This window comes from Coregonus clupeaformis, chromosome 5 (genome assembly GCF_020615455.1).
Source record: "Coregonus clupeaformis isolate EN_2021a chromosome 5, ASM2061545v1, whole genome shotgun sequence".
NCBI lineage: Eukaryota > Metazoa > Chordata > Actinopteri > Salmoniformes > Salmonidae > Coregonus > Coregonus clupeaformis.
This window is the reverse complement of record NC_059196.1, coordinates 10,596,899-10,618,401: the sequence shown is the minus strand read 5'-3', so window position 1 is coordinate 10,618,401 and position 21,503 is coordinate 10,596,899. Positions and strand designations below refer to the sequence as shown.

At 44.6% G+C, this 21,503-nt stretch overlaps 1 protein-coding gene across 1 annotated transcript in view; it reads right to left on the bottom strand.

Moving 5' to 3' along the window:
- LOC121560503 (signal-induced proliferation-associated 1-like protein 3) overlaps positions 1-21,503 on the bottom strand; it is a 101,667-nt gene that overhangs the window by 7,814 nt on the left and 72,350 nt on the right. The window contains exons 8-14 of the mRNA XM_041873457.2: positions 21,287-21,444; positions 20,610-21,192; positions 20,155-20,253; positions 19,852-20,027; positions 12,299-12,526; positions 9,241-9,417; positions 2,048-2,172 (exon numbers count right to left, since the gene is read on the bottom strand). Of these exons, the coding sequence (XP_041729391.1) occupies positions 2,048-2,172; positions 9,241-9,417; positions 12,299-12,526; positions 19,852-20,027; positions 20,155-20,253; positions 20,610-21,192; positions 21,287-21,444 (1,546 nt within the window). The remainder of the gene's footprint in view (positions 1-2,047; positions 2,173-9,240; positions 9,418-12,298; positions 12,527-19,851; positions 20,028-20,154; positions 20,254-20,609; positions 21,193-21,286; positions 21,445-21,503) is intronic.

Sequence of the window (21,503 nt, the reverse complement as noted above, 5' to 3'; positions counted from 1 at the left end):
AGCAAACACAACGTGCCATTGGAACACAGGACTGATGGTTGCTGATAATGGGCCTCTGTACGCCTATGTAGATATTCCATTAAAAATCAGCCGTTTCCATCTACAATAGCCATTTACAACATTAACAATGTCTACACTGTATTTCTGATCAATTTGCTGTTATTTTAATGGACAAAAAAATTGCTTTTCTTTCAAAAACAATGAAATTCCTAAGTGACCCCAAACTTTTGAACGGTAGTGTATATATATATACACACTACCAGTCAAAAGTTTGGACACACCTACTCATTCAAGGATTTTTCTTTATTTTTACTATTTTTTTTACATTGTAGAATAATAGTGAAGACATCAAAACTATGAAATAACACAAATGGAATCATGTAGTAACATAAAAAGTGTTAAACAAATCAAAATATATTTTATATTTGAGATTCTTCAAATAGCCACCTTTTGCCTTGATGACAGCTTTGCACACTCTTGGCATTCTCTCAACCAGCTTTATGAGGTAGTCACCTGGAATGCATTTCAATTAACAGGTATGCCTCCTAATTTCTTTCCTTCTTAATGCGTTTGAGCCAATCCGTTGTGTTGTGACAAGGTAGGGGGGGGGTATACAGAAGACAGCCCTATTTGGTAAAATACCATGTCCATATTATGGCAAAAACAGCTAAAATAAGCAAAGAGAAACGACAGTCCATCATTACTTTAAGAAATGAAGGACAGTCAATAGGGAACATTTCAAGAAAGTTTCTTCAAGTGCAGTCGCAAAACCCATCAAGCGCTATGATGAAACTGTCTCTCATGAGGACCGCCACAGAAATGGAAGACCCAGAGTTGCAGAGGATAAGTTCATTAGAGTTACCAGCCTCAGAAATTGCAGCCCAAATAAATACTTCACAGAGCTCAAGTAACAGACACATCTCAACATCAACTGTTCAGAGGGGACTGTGTGAATCAGGTCTTCATGGTTGAATTGCTGCAAAGAAACCACTACTAAAGGACACCAATAAGAAGAAGAGACTTGCTTGGGCCAAGAAACACGAGAAATGGACATTAGACCGGTGGAAATGTGTCCTTTGGTCTGGAGTCCAAATTGGAGATTTTTGGTTCCAACCGCCATGTCTTTGTGAGACACGGTGTGGGTGAACAGATGATCTCCGCATGTGTAGTTCCCACCGTAAAGCATGGAGGAGGTGTTGTTATCGTGTGGGGGTGCTTTGCTGGTGGCACTGTCTGTGATTTATTTAGAATTCAATGCACACTTAACCAGCATGGCTACCACAGCATTCTGCAGCGATACGCCATCCCATCTGGTTTGGCCTTAGTGGGACTGTCATTTGTTTTTCAACAGGACAATGACCCAACACACCTCTGTAGCTCAGTTGGTAGAGCATGGCGTTTGCCATGCCAGGGTTGTGGGTTCGATTCCCACGGGGAGCCAGTATGAAAATGTATGCACTCACTAACTGTAAGTCGCTCTGGATAAGAGCGTCTGCTAAATGAGTAAAATGTAAATGTAAGGGCTATTTTTCCAAGAAGGAGAGTGATGGAGTGCTGCATCAGATGACCTGGCCTCCACAATCCCCCGACCTCAACCCAATTGAGATGGTTTGGGATGAGTCGGACGGCAGAGTGAAGGAAAAGCAGCCAACAAGTGCTCAGCATATGTGGGAACTCCTTCAAGACTGCTGGAAAAGCATTCTAGGTGAAGCTGAATGAGAGAATGCCAAGAGTGTGCAAAGCTGTCATAGAGGCAAAGGGTGGCTACTTTGAAGAATCTCAAATATAAAATATATTTTGATTTGTTTAACACTTTTTTGGTTACTACATGATTCCATATGTGTTATTTCATAGTTTTGATGTCTTCACTATTATTCTACAATGTAGAAAATAGTAAAAAATTAAGAAAAACCCTTGAATGAGTCGGTGTTTCCAAACTTTTGACTGGTACTGTATATGTGTGTGTGTGTGTGTGTGTGTGTTCTGTATGTTTGTCTACATATGTGTGTGTGTGTGTGTGTGTGTGTGTGTGTGTGTGTGTGTGTACCTGTCTTGCAGCGCTCCATAGTGCTATCCTGGCTGGTGAAGCCCGAGGAGGACTCTCCACTAGAGGTGATGTCCAGACTGAGATGAGGTTCGTAGGCCAGCAGGGGACGCTGGGCTGAACCGTACCTACACAGATATAAGAGGAACAGAGAGGTTACTCACACACTCACGCTAGGGCGGTATACCATATTTTACTATATACCATGATTGATGCACGGACCGGTTTGGGTTTTTATTTTATGTTCTACAACGGTATTTCAATATTTTATATGTTAAATGCGATACGCCACTCCAGCGAGTTTCTGTTTTTATAGCTTACTCCGTTTGCTACTTGAGTCGTCTCTCCCTCTCCTCCTGCAAATGATTTTCTATGCTAACAAAGGCTAATAGAGTACTAGCGAATTCCCATAGCGGATGCTAGCTAAATACAAACAAGGCAAGCGAACAAATGCTAAATGCAAGGACAGACAACCCAGGTCATAAAGTTATAGAACTATCTCAAAAGGCTACTCACACTTGATCCAGAAGGGGATTGATTGTCTCTGCTGTAACCAAGAAGCTTGATATTGCAAGCTAGCCACCTAACGTTATAGCTAGCAAGTTAGCTAACCAAATGCATAGCTGGAGCCCTGAGCTGGAGAAAATGTTAAATAGTTAACTTATAGTTATAAGATATGAATTTCAAGTGTAACTTGATCACCTCTCTCGTGCTTCTCAACAGTGGATTGACACGTTTTGTCCACGTGCTCGGAGGGGGGGGTGAGTATTGAAAATCATACCATCTGTACTTAAAAATCCCCCCCGATATATACGGTATAATGCTCAAGCCTGGTCAAAAATTAGAAAAATATTGGGATATGATATTTTGCCCAAACCGCCCATCCCTAACTCACGCACGCAAGGTTACACACAGACTCGGGTGAATTCAGATTTAGGCAGAATACAGGTAGACAAAAAAGTGTACAGCACACACACACTAGGGCTGACCCCATTTAGCCGACTGGTCGATAGGCTGTTGGTCGACCGAGATTTCTTTAGTAGAGCAGTCGGCAAAACATTTTTTTCCCCGTGGTGCACAAGACACCTGTCTGATTCACACGTCTCAGTGGACTAATCCATTGCGGAGGCCACAGGGATGGCATAGTCCATCACTAAGACAGTGGTCACAAACCTTTTCTGAGTCAAGATCACTTTCGCAGTCAAAAAGCAAAACTTTTTTTTAAACATGACTTAAAAAATGTTACATTAAACTAATAAAAACAGTTCTGTAGGAATTAGGTTTGGGCAGTAGGCCTAATACATTATCACAGCATATTGGCTATATGCCTGACAATATTGTTCTTCTCAGACCATATTATATTTCAAAACTCGAGCTTTGATAAACAAAATACACTGCTCAAAAAAATTAAGGGAACACTAAAATAACACATCCTAGATCTGAATGAATGAAATAATCTTATTAAATACTTTTTTCTTTACATAGTTGAATGTGCTGACAACAAAATCACACAAAAATTATCAATGGAAATCAAATTTATCAACCCATGGAGGTCTGGATTTGGAGTCACACTCAAAATTAAAGTGGAAAACCACACTACAGGCTGACCCAACTTTGATGTAATGTCCTTAAAACAAGTCAAAATTAGGCTCAGTAGTGTGTGTGGCCTCCACGTGCCTGTATGACCTCCCTACAACGCCTGGGCATGCTCCTGATGAGGTGGCGGATGGTCTCCTGAGGTATCTCCTCCCAGACCTGGACTAAAGCATCCGCCAACTCCTGGACAGTCTGTGGTGCAACGTGGCATTGGTGGATGGAGCGAGACATGATGTCCCAGATGTGCTCAATTGGATTCAGGTCTGGGGAACGGGCGGGCCAGTCCATAGCATCAATGCCTTCCTCTTGCAGGAACTGCTGACACACTCCAGCCACATGAGGTCTAGCATTGTCTTGCATTAGGAGGAACCCAGGGCCAACCGCACCAGCATATGGTCTCACAAGGGGTCTGAGGATCTCATCTCGGTACCTAATGGCAGTCAGGCTACCTCTACCTCTGGCGAGCACATGGAGGGCTGTGCGGCCCCCCAAAGAAATGCCACCCCACACCATGACTGACCCACCGCCAAACCGGTCATGCTGATGGATGTTGCAGGCAGCAGAACGTTCTCCACGGCGTCTCCAGACTCTGTCATGTCTGTCGCTCAGTGTGAACCTGCTTTCATCTGTGAAGAGCACAGGGCGCCAGTGGCAAATGTCTCTGGCAAATGCCAAACGTCCTGCACGGTGTTGGGCTGTAAGCACAACCCCCACCTGTGGATGTCGGGCCCTCATACCACCTTCATGGAGTCTGTTTCTGACCGTTTGAGCAGACATGCACATTTGTGGCCTGCTGGAGGTCATTTTGCAGGGCTCTGGCAGTGCTCCTCCTTGCACAAAGGCAGAGGTAGCGGTCCTGCTTCTGGGTTGTTGCCCTCCTACGGCCTCCTCCACGTCTCCTGATGTACTGGCCTGTCTCCTGGTAGCGCCTCCATGCTCTGGACACTACGCTGACAGACACAGCAAACCTTCTTGCCACAGCTCGCATTGATGTGCCATCCTGGATGAGCTGCACTATCTGAGCCACTTGTGTGGGTTGTAGACTCCGTCTCATGCTACCACTAGAGTGAAAGCACCGCCAGCATTCAAAAGTGACCAAAACATCAGCCAGGAAGCATAGGAACTGAGAAGTGGTCTGTGGTCACCACCTGCAGAACCACTCCTTTATTGGGGGTGTCTTGCTAATTGCCTATAATTTCCACCTGTTGTCTATTCTATTTGCACAACAGCATGTGAAATTTATTGTCAATCAGTGTTGCTTCCTAAGTGGACAGTTTGATTTCACAGAAGTGTGATTGGCTTGGAGTTACATTGTGTTGTTTAAGTGTTCCCTTTATTTTTTTGAGCAGTGTATATCAGCTGGTGTAGCACTTGCAAGGCATTGCGGCGCATAAATTGAAATAATTTGCTGTTTTATTTTACTGGACTGATGGTACCTGCATCTGATGGTCATGGTGCTATCAAGACAACTGGGAACAAATCACGACATCAGTGATCTTCAGGTCGGAAAGTCGGAGCTCTAGAAAGACACCAGAGTTTCAGACTTTTAATTCCAAGTTGGATGACCGCTCAAAACGATTTTGCCCCAGTTGGATCTTCTTTTTTCAGAGTTTGCAGTTGTCTTGAACACACTGAAGTCTGAGATTTCTGAGTTCCCAGTTGTTCTGAACATGGCATTAGTCTCAGCGCAGGGTGGGAGCAGCAGAGGGTCCACCTCTCACGGTCCCTGCTCTCTCCTTCCTTTCCTCCGGTGAGACTGACCAGAGAGAGGGGACACTGTCTTCCACCTGATGGCTAAACTCGAGTCGCACCGCATTCCTATGACCAGAGAAAGTGAAATATTCCTCAATATTAAAATAGATACGACGAGCTGCTGCTGCTAATAATAATAATTATAGAAATGCAGGGCTATCGATACACTTGGCTACTAATTTCATTGCTGCGGCAGCGTGAGTGGAAGTACGGAGAAGCGTGTTTTATGTTTTGTAATCGTGTTGAATAAAAACAGTTGACACTGCTGAATAAAAACATTAATATTAACTCCCTCATAAAAACAGCAGCTCTTTGCTGTATTCTATGACAGTCTCTCTGTGGTCAATGGTTTTTAAAGTTTTTAAATCTCATGTAGGCTAGTATCAAACTTTGCTGTGGCCGGGGTCTTGGAAGCTCTGTAGGCAAGAGCAGTAGGCGAACTCAATTTAGCCACAGATGTCCCGGTCCGCCGAGTAGGCAGAGTTTGGTTCAAAATTGGAACACTTTGTTTACCCGATGCGCAGGGCTTCTGAATCAAGTGCACCTACTGCCAACAGCACACCACTGCTCTAAGACGTGATACTGAAATTGTATATGTTTATATTATGTAAAAAATAATGGTGCCACACTAATAAATATAATATAATTGTATAACATATTTTTCTCTTGCGTTGGATAGCGGTTGCTGTCCGCGGTTCTGAATCTCTGTACTTTGCTCCGTTCATCTTTGCCTTGATCCTGACTAGTCTCCCAGTCCCTGCCGCTGAAAAACACCCCCACAGCATGATGCTGCCACCACCATGCTTCACCGTAGGGATGGTGCCAGGTTTCCTCCAGACGTGACACTTGGCATTCAGGCTAAAGAGTTCAATCTTGGTTTCATCAGACCAGAGAATCTTATTTCTCATGGTCTGAGTGTCTTTAGGTGCCTTTTGGCAAACTACAAGCGGGCTGTCATGTGCCTTTTACTGAGTAGTGGCTTCTGTCTGGCCACTCTACTATAAAGGCCTGATTGGTGGAGTGCTGCAGAGATGGTTGTCCTTCTGGAAGGTTCTCCCATCTCCACAGAGGAGCTCTAGAGCTCTGTCAGAGTGACCATCGGGTTCTTGGTCACCTCCCAGGCCCTTCTCCCCCGATTGCTCAGTTTGGCCGGGTGGCCAGCTCTAGGAAGAGTCTTGGTGGTTCCAAACTTCTTCCATTTAAGAATGATGGAGACCACTGTGTTCTTGGGGACCTTCAATGCTGCAGACATTTTTTGGTACCCTTCCCCAGATCTGTGCCTCGACACAATCCTGTCTTGGAGCTCTACGGACAATTCCTTGGACCTCATGGCTTGGTTTTTTCTCTGACATGCACTGTCAACTGTGGGACCTTTATATAGACAGGTGTGTGCCTTTCCAATTCATGTCCAATCTATTGAATTTACCTCAGGTGAACTCCAATCAAGTTGTAGAAACATCTCAAGGATGACCAATGGAAACAAGATGCACCTGAGCGCAATTTCGAGTCTCATAGCAAAGGGTCTGAATAGTTATGTAAATACGGTATCGGTTAATTATTTTAATATATTTGCTAAAATTTCAGAAAAACTGTTTTCGCTTTGTCATTATGGGGTATTGTGTGTAGATTGCTGAGAATTATATTTTTTAAAATCCATTTTAGAATAAGGCTGTAACGTAGCAAAATGTGGAAAAAGTCAAGGGGTTTGAATACTTTCCGAAGGCACTGTATATATCTACAGAAATAAGACAGATCCTGCATCTATTGCCTGTTTGAGTGTTTGTTTAATAGCCTACTGATTCCATGAGCACCAAGCCTCACACAACCGCAAAATGTTGGATAAAGCAATTTCACAAATCAGTCAGTTTTTAATCTTTACTAAGCTGTAATAAAGGCTAAAAAAAAACTCAGAACATACTCTCTGGTATTACTTATAATTTATTTAGTGTTGTTTACACTTTTCCTAACAGGTAGAACAATTATATTGGAATCTAACAGAACCTGTTTGTCACACATAATATGCAAGCAGCTCTCGCTCATACACCCTCCTTTTTCTTCATCTCCTTCCTAGTGTTATTATTACAATTATTATTAATGATCATCATTAAAATAAGTCGTTATCATTAGTAGGCTTTTATAGTAGTAGCCTTGTATAACCACCATCGAACTGTAGGCCTAAGAGCGCGTCCTGTTTAGTCTTAATACCGTAACTTACTTAGGCTATATTTCAATATATAGGCTACTGTATCAATCAATCATTTGTTTCTTTACACAGCATACAAGTCATTCATGCTTCGAAATGCAATCAAGCATTTTAGTTTAAAAAATAAATAAAAGGTCCTTTGAATAAATAACCTAAACAATAAATAAACCGCAATTCATAAATGCATGCAACTGCTTTTAGTCTTTGCTGTAATAAAGGCTTTATATTTGTATTTGTATCGTTAGAACAGACTCTCTGGTATACTTATAATTTATTTAGTGTTGTTTACACTCTTCCAAATGGTCAGAATGTTTTTTTTATATTGTAATCTATCAGCACCTGTTTAGCACACACAATACTCACGCAACGCTTGCTCCTATACCCTCCTTTTTCTTGATCTCCAGCAGTTTCCACAACTAAGTCAAATGTCTTCCACAGATCCGACTTCCCCTTTCCCTCCTGAGAAACCAGTAAACATTAGCCCGTTTTGAGTTTCTTTTTTTCCACGTCCACATCCATTTTGCTGTCACATATGTTACGGTGTTTGGAGTTTGTTATAACAATTATATTGATGTGCTTATGATAGGCTCTAGGTCAGGCTCTATTGTTTCATGTAAAGAGAGGGAATAGGGAATGTTTTTTTATAAACAAATGAAGGATTTCGGTAACAGAACTGTTCAGTCAAAGAAACAAGTAAGAAACGAAATGGCTGAAATTATGTTGCAGCTTCAGCATGGACAGCGCAATAAAAACTTGCTGAGCTGTGGTGCCTTTTCGCTGCAGCTGCGGGTGCCGCTGTCCTTTTTTTTTTTTTACACATCGTGGCCATCGTGCTCCCTCGAGTCATTTGTGTGTCAAAATTATTTAATCAAACAGTGCGCTTAAAGCATCAGACAAGCTCAGTGCATATAGTTGATTTTATTCAAACACATAGGGGGTGTCTATACCGGTATATTGAAAAATACACGTTTAAAATGTTTTACCAATCGATTGGTCAAAAGAACAGACGACTCTTGGTCGACCAATACTTATTTTTGTCAGGGACAGCCCTAACACACACACCAATACGTTTAAGAACATTTCCCAGTTTCTGTTGTTGCTATGCTCCCCGGTGGTGCTTATTTCAAACATGTTCCTCTGGTTAGGCAGGATGTAACTAATCACCCTAAACTAAACACACAGGTAAAACCCCACAATATCGAGTCTTAATCCAATAGTGTGTTCATACATGTCTCACTAACATAACATCGACAGTCAGCTTCTCAAAGCTTTAAACCAAATCAGTCACAGGTCTGCAGCAAGTTAGCTACCACTCCAAGCAACAAGCGCCAAAAGCCTGTCAAGTATTACATTTACATTTTAGTCATTTAGCAGACGCTCTTAGTGCATACATTTTTCATACTGGCCCCCCGTGGGAATCGAACCCACAACCCTGGCGTTGCAAGCGCCATGCTCTACCAACTGAGCTACAAGAGGCCTACAAGTATCATACAAAGGAAATGCCAGGGAACAGGGAGGAGTGACATTCTCCTCCAATACAAACAAAAGGAGACCTCAATGATACCTCAATGCATACAAACAGAGACAACCACAGAGATACACCCACCATACAAAGACACTAACACACACACTTCCGCTGACTGACCTGTCAGGTGAGGGTTTGTAGCGTACGAAGGGCCCACTGAGTATGGGGCCCCCCAGGGCCGCCATGCCCCCCAGGCCAGAGGGGGAGGAGAAGCTGGCTGAGGGGTTCCTGTAGGGCAGCACTCTGTCGCCCCCCGCTAGGGACAGGCTGTAGTGGTTCTCAGGGAAACTCACCGGCCTGCAGGGAGCACAGGGGGACAGCAGAGTTTAATCACAAGTCAGTGCCTATATTCATAAAGAGTCTTAGAGTATGAGTGCTGATCTACAATCAGTTTGGCCTTTTAGATCATAATTAATACGGTTATATGGATAGGGAGGACCTGATCCTGATCCACTCCTACTCTGAGACGCTAGAACAGCGTATGTGTAAAAAACAGAGAGAGTATACAATCTACATACGAGTGATTCCCCCCAAAACTAGGACAAAAAAAATCCCATGGTTTTTGGTATTTTCACAAAATGTAATCCACTATAATGGCGCCAGAGAAGATGGCTGCCGTTTTACAGGCTCCTAACCAATTGTGCTACTATGAGTGTTTTCTCACGTTATTTGTAACTTATTTTGTACATAATGTTTCTGCCACCATCTCTTACGACCGAAAAGAGCTTCTGAATATCAGGACAGCGATTACTCACCTCGTACTGGACAAAGATTTTTTTCTTCAACGAGTCGGACGCAAAGGATTTACTTCAGACACGCGACGAGGCCCAAATCCCTGTCATTCGCAGGAGAAAGAGACGGAGATATCGGGGACGTAGGTCGGGGTGCCTTGTAAGGATCCGACGGCAAGTGGGTAATCTGCCTCTAATATCAGTCCTATTAGCCAACGTTCAATCATTGAATAACAAAATTGACGTGCTACGATCACGAATATCCTACCAACGGGACATTAAAAGCTGTAATATCTTATGTTTCATTGAGTCGTGGCTGAACGACAACATGGATAACATATAGCTGGCGGGGTTTACGCTGCATCGGCAAGATAGAACAATGGCCTCCCGTAAAACAAGGGGTGGCGGTCTGTGTATATTTGTAAACAACAGCTGGTGCACGAAATCTAATATTAAGGAAGTCTCGAGGTTTTGCTCGCCTGAGGTAGAGTATCTCATGATAAGCTGTAGACCACACTATTTACCAAGAGAGTTTTCATCTATATTATTCGTAGCTGTCTATTTACCACCCCAAACCGATGCTGGCACTAAGATCGCACTCAATGAGCAGTATAAGGCCATAAGCAAACAGGAAAACGCTCATCCAGAGGCGGCGCTCCTAATGGCCGGGGACTTTAATGCAGGGAAACTTAAATCCGTTTTACCTCATTTCTACCAGCATGTTAAATGTGCAACCAGAGGGAAAAAAACTCTAGACCACCTTTACTCCACACATAAACACGCATACAAAGCTCTCCCTCGCCCTCCATTTGGCAAATATGACCATAATTATATCCTCCTGATTCCTGCTTTCAAGCAGGAAGCACCAGTGACTCGGTCAACAAAGAAGTGGTCAGATGACGCAGATGCTAAGCTACAGGAATGTTTTGCTAACACAGACTGGAATATGTTCCGGGATTCTTCCGATGGCATTGAGGAGTACACCACATCAGTCACTGGCTTCATCAATAAGTGCATCGATGACGTCGTCCCCACAGTAACTGTACGTACATACCCCAACCAGAAGCCATGGATTAAAGGCAACATCCGCACTGAGCTAAAGGGTAGAGCTGCCACTTTTAAGGAGCGGGTCTCTAACCCGGACGCTTACAAGAAATCCTGCTATGCCCTCTGAACATCAAACAGGCAAAGTGTCAATACAGGACTAAGATTGAATCGTACTACACCAGCTCCGACGCTCGTCGGATGTGGCAGGGCTTGCAAACTATTACAGACTAAAAAGGGAAGCACAGCCGCGAGCTGCCCAGTGACACGAGCCTACCAGACGAGCTAAATCACTTCTATGCTCGCTTCGAGGCAAGCAACACTGAAGCATGCATGAGAGCATCAGCTGTTCCGGACGACTGTGTGATCACGCTCTCCGTAGCCGATGTGAGTAAGACCTTTAAACAGGTCAACATTCACAAGGCCGCAGGGCCAGACGGATTACCAGGACGTGTACTCCGAGCATGCGCTGACCAACTGGCAAGTGTCTTCACTAACATTTTCAACCTCTCCCTGACTGAGTCTGTAATACCAACATGTTTCAAGCAGACCACCATAGTCCCTGTGCCCAAGAACACTAAGGTAACCTGCCTAAATAACTCCAGACCCGTATCACTAATGTCTGTAGCCATGAAGTGCTTTGAAAGGCTGGTCATGGCTCACATCAACACCATTATCCCAGAAACCATATACCCACTCAAATGTGCATACCGCCCCAACAGATCCACAGATGATGCAATTTCTGAGGCTGGTAACTCTAATGACCTTTACCAAATAGGGCTATCTTCTGTATACCCCCCGTACCTTGTTACAACACAACTGATTGGCTCAAATGCATTAAGAAGGAAAGAAATTCCACAAATAAACTTTTAAGAAGGCACACCTGTTAATTGAAATTCATTCCAGGTGACTACCTCATGAAGCTGGTTGAGAGAATGCCAAGAGTGTGCAAAGCTGTCATCAAGGCAAAGGGTGGCTATTTGAAGAATCTCAAATATAAAATATATTTTGATTTGCTTAACACTTTTTTGGTTACTACATGATTCCATATGTGTTATTTCATAGTTTATGTCTTCACTATTATTCTACAATGTAGAAAATAGTAAAAATAAAGAAAAACCCTGGAATGAGTAGGTGTGTCCAAACTTTTGACTGGTATTGTATGTAAACAATCTTTCCTTCAAAAGGACCATTGTATGGGTTACATTTCATGAAAATCCCCAAAATCATGGTCTTTTTGGTCTTGCTTTACGTTTTTATAAGAATAACCTCATCGTCTGAGCATTTATGAGAATGACATCAGGCCATAAGCATAGGACCACCGGCTCAAGACACTGAAGCAAACGAGGGCAACTCCACCAGTGTCTAAGCACATGACAAACAATCACACGTCAGTGTCTCACCTCTTGTTGGAGAGGTGCTGGGGCTCTCTGTATTGGACAGGCATGACAACGGCTTTGTGTGAGCGGGGTTGGGGTGGTGGGGGGCCCATAGGGGTCCAGCGCTGAGGGGTGGGGGGGCTGTCCCAGCGCCAGGCAGGGGTGCGAGGGGAGGGCCGATACCCTGCTGCCACAGGCTCAGCCTCTGGCTTCTGCTCCATGTTCTTCATCTCATATTCCTCTGTACAGCCCCTACAGACAGACAGAGGGAATGGAGAGTCAGTGGTACTGCAGTGGTATTGCAAGACTAAACCCTTCACATAGAACATTATAATATAATAATATAATATGCCATTTAGCAGACGCTTTTATCCAAAGCGACTTACAGTCATGTGCGTGTAAATTTTTTACGTATGGGTGGTCCCGGGGATCGAACCCACTACCCTGGCGTTACAAGCGCCATGCTCTACCAATTGAGCTACAGAGGACCACACACTAACACCAGACTAGAAAACAACTAGAAAGATGTCATAGCTGCTTACACACACACACACACAGCTGGTGGGTTATACACAGTATCGGCAGGATAGAACAGCAGCCTCTGGTAAGACAAGGGGTGGCGGTCTATGTATATTTGTAAACAACAGCTGGTGCACGACATCTAAGGAAGTCTCAAGGTTTTGCTCGCATGAGGTAAAGTATCTCATGATAAGCTGTAGACCACACTACAGATGAAGTCGGAAGTTTACACATTAGCCAAATACATTTAAACTCAGTTTTTCACAATTCCTGACATTTAATCCTAGTAAAAAGTCCCTGTTTTAGGTCAGGTAGGATCACCACTTTATTTTAAGAATGTGAAATGTCAGAATAATAGTAGAGAGAATTATTTATTTCAGCTTTTATTTATTTCATCACATTCCCAGTGGGTCAGAAGTTTACATACACTCAATTAGTATTTGGTAGCATTGCCTTTAAATTGTTTAACTTGGGTCAAACGTTTCAGGTAGCCTTCCACAAGCTTCCCACAATAAGTTGGGTGAATTTAGGCCCATTCCTCCTGACAGAGCTGGTGTAACCGAGTCAGGTTTGTAGGCCTCCTTGCTCGCACACGCTTTTTCAGTTCTGCCCACAAATGTTCTATAGGATTGAGGTCAGGGCTTTGTGATGGCCACTCCAATACCTTGACTTTGTTGTCCTTAAGCCATTTTGCCACAACTTTGGAAGTATGCTTGGGGTCATTGTCCATTTGAAAGACCCATTTGCGACCAAGCTTTAACTTCCTGACTGATGTCTTGAGATAATAATAATATGCCATTTAGCAGACGCTTTTATCCAAAGCGACTTACAGTCATGCGTGCATACATTTTTGTGTATGGGTGGTCCCGGGGATCAAACCCACTACCTTGGCGTTACAAGCGCCGTGCTCTACCAGCTGAGCTACAGAGGACCACAAGATGTTGCTTCAATATATCCACATAATTTTCCTTCCCCATCCATTTTGTGAAGTGCACCAGTCCCTCCTGCAGCAAAGCACCCCCACAGCATGATGCTGCCACCCCCGTGCTTCACGGTTGGGATGGTGTTCTTCGGGTTGCAAGCCCCCCCCCTTTTCCTCTAAACATAACGATGATCACCTTCTCAGAATGGTCTTGTAGCCCATTCCAGCCTTGTGTAGGTCTACAATCTTGTCCCTGACATCCTTGGAGAGCTCTTTGGTCTTGGCCATGGTGGAGAGTTTGGAATCTGATTGATTGATTGTTTCTGTGGACAGGTGTCTTTTATACAGGTAACAAGCTGAGATTAGGAGCACTCCCTTTAAGAATGTGCTCCTAATCTCAGCTCGTTACCTGTATAAAAGACACCTGGGTGCCAGAAATCTTTCTGATTGAGAGGGGGTCAAATACTTATTTCCCTCATTAAAATGCAAATCAATTTATAACATTTTCGACATGCGTTTTTCTGTTGTTATTCTGTCTCTCACTGTTCAAATAAACCTACCATTAAAATTATAGACTGATCATTTCTTTGTCAGTGGGCAAACGTACAAAATCAGCAGGGGATCAAATACTTTTTTCCATCACTGTATGTGAGAATGCTATTCATTGACTACAGCTCAGCGTTCAACACCATAGTGCCCTCAAAGCTCATCACTAAGCTAAGGACCCTGGGACTAAACACCTCCCTCTGCAACTGGATCATGGACTTCCTGACGGGCCGCCCCCAGGTAGTAAGGGTAGGTAACAACATATCCGCCACGCTGATCCTCAACACGGTGCCCCTCAGGGGTGTGTGCTCAGTCCCCTCCTGTACTCCCTGTTCACTCATGACTGCACGGCCAGGCATGACTCCAACACCGTCATTAAGTTTGCCGATGACACAACAGTGGTAGGCCTGATCACCGACAACGACGAGACAGCCTACAGGGAGGAGGTAAGAGACTTGGCCATATGGTGCCAGGACAACAACCTCTCCCTCAACGTGATCAAGACAAAGGAGATGATTGTGGAGTACAGGAAAAAACAGATGACTGAGCACGCCCCCATTCTCATCGACGGGGCTGTAGCGGAGCAGGTTGAGAGCTTCAAGTTCCTTGGTGGATAAGAGCGTCTGCTAAATGACGTAAATGTAAATGTAAATGTGTCCACATCACCAACAAACTAACATGGTCCAAGCACACCAAGACAGTCGTGAAGAGGGCACGACAAAACCTATTCCCCCTAAGGAGACCGAAAATATTTGGCATGGGTCCTCAGATCCTCAAAAGGTTCTACAGCTGCACCATCGAGGGCATCCTGACTGGTTGCATCACTGCCTGGTATGGCAACTGCTCGTCCTCCGACCTTAAGGCACTACAGAGGGTAGTGCGTACCGCCCAGTACATCACTGGGGTCAAGCTTCCTGCCATCCAGGACCTCTATACCAGGTGGTGTCAGAGGAAGGCCCTAAAAATTGTAAAAGACTCCAGCCACCCTAGTCATAGACTGTTCTCTCTGCTACTGCACGGCATTACGACTCTATCCCCTACTGTGAGGCCTTGGTCAAGTGTGTGAGTAATGTGTTTCTATGAGCATGCGTACAGATTGAATCCAAGCCTTGACCTTTTAGTCACCCAGTTGTCACTGAAGTATTAATTTGGGCAGAATAAACCTCTAATCTCATAAAGATTCTCTCTGTCAGCCTATTCGTGTGTATGTAGCCTAGATGGGTCAACTTGCATTGAGTTTATACACGCAAGGCATGTGGAAATGGTCGTTTTAGGTGACTAGTTAAATACTTTCATTAGATCCTGTGAGATATCAGGCTTTTCTTCAACTTCCCCTAAACAGTCATGACCTGGACCCTTCTAGTTGTCACTGCAGTACCACATACAATGCACATGAAATCTCTAGCAAACCTAAAGGTACACCCTCAATGACGTAATAATGACCAACATCAGTTTCAGTGGGATGTCTTCTCATTTTCTACTCAAGAGACCAATAGCAATAGATCCCTGTTGTTTCAGCCAGCACAGCATGACAGGCTTACCCTCTCAACATCCTCACTAAAGCATTGAGCAGAAACAGCACATACAGTTGAAGTCGGAAGTTTACATACACCTTAGCCAAATACATTTAAACTCAGTTTTTCACAATTCCTGACAATTAATCCAAGTAAAAATTCCCTGTCTTAGGTCAGTTAGGATCATCACTTTATTTTAAGAATGTGAAATGTCAGAATAATAGTAGAGAGAAATATTTATTTCAGCTTTCATCACATTCCCAGTGGGTCAGAAGTTTACATACACTCAATTAGTATATTGTAGCATTGCCTTTAAATTGTTTAACTTGGGTCAAACGTTTCGGGTAGCCTTCCACAAGCTTCCCACAATAAGTTGGGTGAATTTTGGCCCATTCCTCTTGACAGACCTGGTGTAACTGAGTCAGGTTTGTAGGCCTCCTTGCTCGCACACGCTTTTTCAGTTCTGCCCACAAATGTTCTATAGGATTGAGGTCAGGGCTTTGTGATGGCCACTCCAATACCTTGACTTTGTTGTCCTTAAGCCATTTTGCACAACTTTGGAAGTATGCTTGGGGTCATTGTCCATTTGGAAGACCCATTTACGACCAAGCTTTAACTTCCTGACTGATGTCTTGAGATGTTGCTTCAATATATCCACATAATTTTCCTTCCTCATGATGCCATCTATTTTGTGAAGTGCACCAGTCCCTCCTGCAGCAAAGCACCCCCACAGCATGATGCTGCCACCCCCGTGCTTGACAGTTGGGATGGTAATCTTTGGCTTGCAAGCATCCCCCTTTTTCCTCCAAACATAACGATGGTCATTATGGCCAAACAGTTCTATTTTTGTTTCATCAGACCAGAGGACATTTCTCCAAAAAGTACAATCTTTGTCCCCATGTGCAGTTGCACACTTTAGTCTGGATTTTTTATGGCGGTATTGGAGCAGTGGCTTCTTCCTTGCTGAGCGGCCTTTCAGGTTATGTCAATATAGAACTCGTTTTACTGTGGATATAGATCCTTCTGTAACTGTTTCCTCCAGCATCTTCACAAGGTCCTTTGCTGTTGTTCTGGGATTGATTTGCACTTTTCGCACCTAAGTACGTTCATCTCTAGCAGACAGAACGAGTCTCCTTCCTGAGCGGTATGACGGCTGCGTGGTCCCATGGTGTTTATACTTGCGTACTATTGTTTGTACAGATGAACGTGGTACCTTCAGGCGTTTGGAAATTGCTCCCAAGGATGAACAAGACCTGTGGAGGTCTACAATCTTTTTTCTGAGGTCTTGGCCGATTTCTTTTGATTTCCCCATGATGTCAAGCAAAGAGGCACTGAGTTTGAAGGGAGGCCTTGAAATACATCCACAGGTACACCTCCAATTGACTCAAATTATGTCAGTTAGCCTATCAGAAGCTTCTAAAGCCATGACATCATTTTCTGGAATTTTCCAAGCTGTTTAAAGGCACAGTCAACTTAGTGTATGTAAACTTCTGACCCACTGGAATTGTGATACAGTGAATTATAAGTGAAATAATCTGTCTGTAAACAATTGTTGGAAAAATTACTTTTGTCATGCACAAAGTAGATGTCCTAACCGACTTGCTAAAACTATAGTTTGTTAACAAGAAATTTGTGGAGTGGTTGAAAAATTAGTTTTAATGACTCCAACCTAAGTGTATGTAAACTCCCGACTTCAACTGTACATCTTTCATCCTTCATCACTATTTCATGGTAAAGTCTATTATTGGATGTTAAAGAGGCATCACACCGCCACAGCAAAGGCTGCCTCAGACATCAGACAATGTACATCACTGTAACAGGGAGGGAGCGGAGAGGTGAGAGGGGAAGAGGGAAAATAGACACGAGGACAGGGGGAGGGAAGAGAGGAGAAAGAAAGAGGGGGGGGTAAAGAGAAGGGAAGAAAAGGAAAAATGAATAAATTAGAGCACAAGGAAAAGGAGGAAATGGGATGAGAAGTGGAGAAAGTGAAAGAAAATATGAATATAGCCTAGGTAACGGACAAGAAGAGGACAAGAGAGGAGTGGAGGAGCAGAGAATCAAAGAGGAGTTGGACAGGAGCAGATTGTCCAGTGTGTGTCTGTGTGTGTGTGTCTCTGTATGTGTGTCTGTGTGATCTGTCCCCTCCTTTTTGACCTGGATTAAGCTCAATCACACTGGCCTGGCCACACTAAGCCCTAGACTGCTTTAGAAAACAACAAACAAACACCACTACTACCGCTGCAGGCTAAGGTAAACAGAGCACACACACAGAGGAGACAACGCAACATCACATGCTCTGTCTGTACGAAAGATACCAGGAGACATTGTATGAGTAGAATTATGGTCTCTCTGTCACTCTCATACTTATATACCAGTACTAACCAACCTTGGAAGGAAAAACCTAGATCCAACACAAACACACAAATATAACTGCCAATGTCAAGTCACGAAACAACCCTCACACATACAGACACTCGATAAGAACACGCATGACGCACACACACCAGAGTACCAACCTTAGAGAGAGAAAACACCAGTGCCCACTTCCAGAGAACCCTCCATCGCAATGGCCGGCCTGACAGCTGGAGCTCTCGCTCTCACACACATTCCGCGAGCAAACACACACACACACTCTCTCTCTACTGCATCTCTATATCGCTCTCCTGTCCACAGCACACACAGGGAGGGGGAAAGGAAGAAGTGAAGGCCGTTCTTTCTCTTTCACTCTCCCACTCACTTGGCTTCTCCCACCTAAGAGGTGTTCAGACACGTCTTCCCATTCAAGCTCCTCTATGCCGGGTATCCTACTGTACCCACACTACCTCGCTCCCTCCTCCCTCCTTTTCTACCCTTTTCATTCGCACTGAGCATGCATTTTTAATTAATCGCCTCTTTTTATTTATTTATTTTCCCTCTTTCTGCAGATTCCGGGCCTTAATCTCATGCAATCTGTTGTCCTGGCACACTATAGCAAACGAGTGTGATCGAGAGAGAGGGGGGGGGGGGTTTGGTGGTGGGTGAAAAAGAGAGGGAGAAACAGAAAGAGTGAAATACAAGACTAATTACGTAGTGTGTGTGGAGTGAGCATGTGTGTGTGTGCGCATACGAGTGTGTGTGTGTATCAAAGGGGGTTTAAGTCATGCAATTAAACTGCCTTGCACATTAAAGAAATCCAACCACTGTGCAATCACACAGCCCCGGCGGCACAATTACTATATTTAGGAACCCCCACTCAATCAAGAACAGACATCCTGCTACTTGTGACCAACTACGGAGCAGCACACTCGGGCTGCATCCCAAATGGCACCCTATTCCCTATATAGTGGACTACTTTTAACCAGAGCCCTATGGATCCTGGTCAAAAGTAGTACACTAAATAGGGAAAAGGGTGCCATTTGGGACATAACCAAGCTGGGCTATATATCGAGTAGAGACTAGTCATATTATGTGTACTCAGTGCGTATTAATCTCAGTAACATTCAACCCCACAGTATTTAACAGAGCCTCATTATCGCACTGTACTCAAGGCCCATACTCAGAAGAAAGGTTGAGAGGAACGGAGCCAAAAAAGAGATGGGGGAAGGGGAGATCGCAAGAGAGAGAGATAAAGAGTGAGGCTGAGGGAGATGGACGTGAAAAACACAGGCCTTGATGGACAGACCGAGAGATGGGAAATAAGAAAGCTTGAAAGGAAATTGTGTATTCATTCTATTGATTGTTAGATTGTTTGTTAGTTCTTGATTGATTCTAGTTTGTTCTATCCGTCTCTTTCTTTCCCTCTCCTCTTTCACCACCTCCAGGGATTCACACATGTTCAGACCATGCGCCTCTCACCTCTCTCTCTTTCACACAATCCCACTCAAAACTCTCCTCAGAACAGAGATGTCTGGCCAGCATCTCTCAGCTCTGTTGGTGTTGCTGTGAGTTGTGCATCTTGTCTCTCTACCACACATACTTAGAGGCAGGATGATGCTTTGACATCTAACACACAAACATTGATTTTCACACACAGACACTCAAACGCACATACACCCAAACACATAGATAAACACACACACACACACACACACACTGACCTGCGGGGCCCTCCCTCCTCGTATGGCGGTATGATCACCACTTTAACGGTGACTGAAGTCCTCAGTAGGTCGATCATCTGCTCGTGTGTCAGGGTTACCGCGGCAACCTTGCAGATCTCCACCAACCGGCTGCCCTGCCTCAGCCCTGCCTGCCAGGCAAAGCCGTACTCCTCCACCTAAAGCACGTCAAATAAAAATTATTTGAAAAATAGTCTTACTTTCAATATAAACTTACGTTGGATTTTTTATGGATTTTACATGAGTTTATAGAAAAATATGTTTTATAAATTATGGGAAAAGTACCTCAGCCACGGTGCCGTCCAGACTGACGTGGAACCCCAGCTGTCCCAGGCCGTTCCTCCTCAGAGTCATATCCACTGTCTCACAGCCCACCGTCAGCGCCTGGGGTGGGAGGGAGGGGGAAGAGGTTAGGGGCTTTCAGCAAATAAAAGGGCTTCAAAAGGCTAGTGGTTTTAAATGCATCATTAAATACATCATTATACTGCCATACACCAACAACAGCCAAACATGCTATTTTCATGGATTTTTGTTTCAGTATCAGTCATCTTAGCCTGGGTGCCTGTCTGTGTCTGCTTTAACAAACTATTAATTGTCTTACGCAACAATGTAGGGAGGTGGTACCCAGGCTATTCCTTCTACAAAAAAAAACTGTTAAACTCTCTTCCCTGCTCCTGTGCCTCTTCCACCACCATACATCTGGTAAACCTTCCCCAGCTCTGTGACCTCTGCCTGCTCACCTTTAACCTCTGCACCACCTCCCTGATGTCCTGAGCAAAGCCCTCGGGGACTCTGACGGCGATGTGGTCTCCTCTCCCATAGAAGATATTCAGCGCCAGCCTCTCTGGCGTCCAGCCGATCACGTCGGCGCAGAAGCAGTTGAACACCACTTCCTTGGTGTTGCAGTCTGCCAGGAGGATATACTCTGCCGACACGCCCAGAGCGCAGGAGATCTCCGTCCCGCCGCCACTGAAGTCCTGGGCCAGCACCCGCCACGCCACCGCCCCGGCCGCTCCCAACTCTGCCCCCTCTCTCGCCCGCGCCCGCTCTCTCTTCTTCGACGCCAGCGAGATGAGGTTGTTGAGTTTGCCCGCGGAGTCAAGCGGCGTACTGCTCACACAATTCTCGGCTAAGTCTCTGAGGTACTCCTGTCGCGTGCGCGTGGCCATGGTGTGGAACTTCTCAGACTTGTGCGCAGCGCTCTCTGCATTGATGACCTTGGCCAAGAGGAAGTTGCGGAAGGCTTCAGGGTCGCGGAACATCACCCCGCTGGGGATGGGTGGGCCGAAGGGAGGCACGTCCTTCATACGCGTCACAGCCACACTGAGGAGAGAGGAGAAAAAACAACCATCAACAATCGACCAATAACAACAGCATAATGGACGCCATGGTGAAAGTTAGTATGTGTGTGTCCTACCTGTAGCAGGTGTTGTCAGAGCAGGGGTTGTGCACGCGGACGATGACGAACACGTGCTGGAAGTGGGAGCGGATGTTCTGAGGGGTGAAGGGCAGCGCTCCCGGCTCCTGGAAGATTATAGTGACGATGTCGTTCCCTATGTGCCTCTTCCTCAGGAGCTGAGAGAGAAAAAGGAGAGGGGGAAGGAGTGAGGTAGGGAGAGCAAAAAGGAACAAGT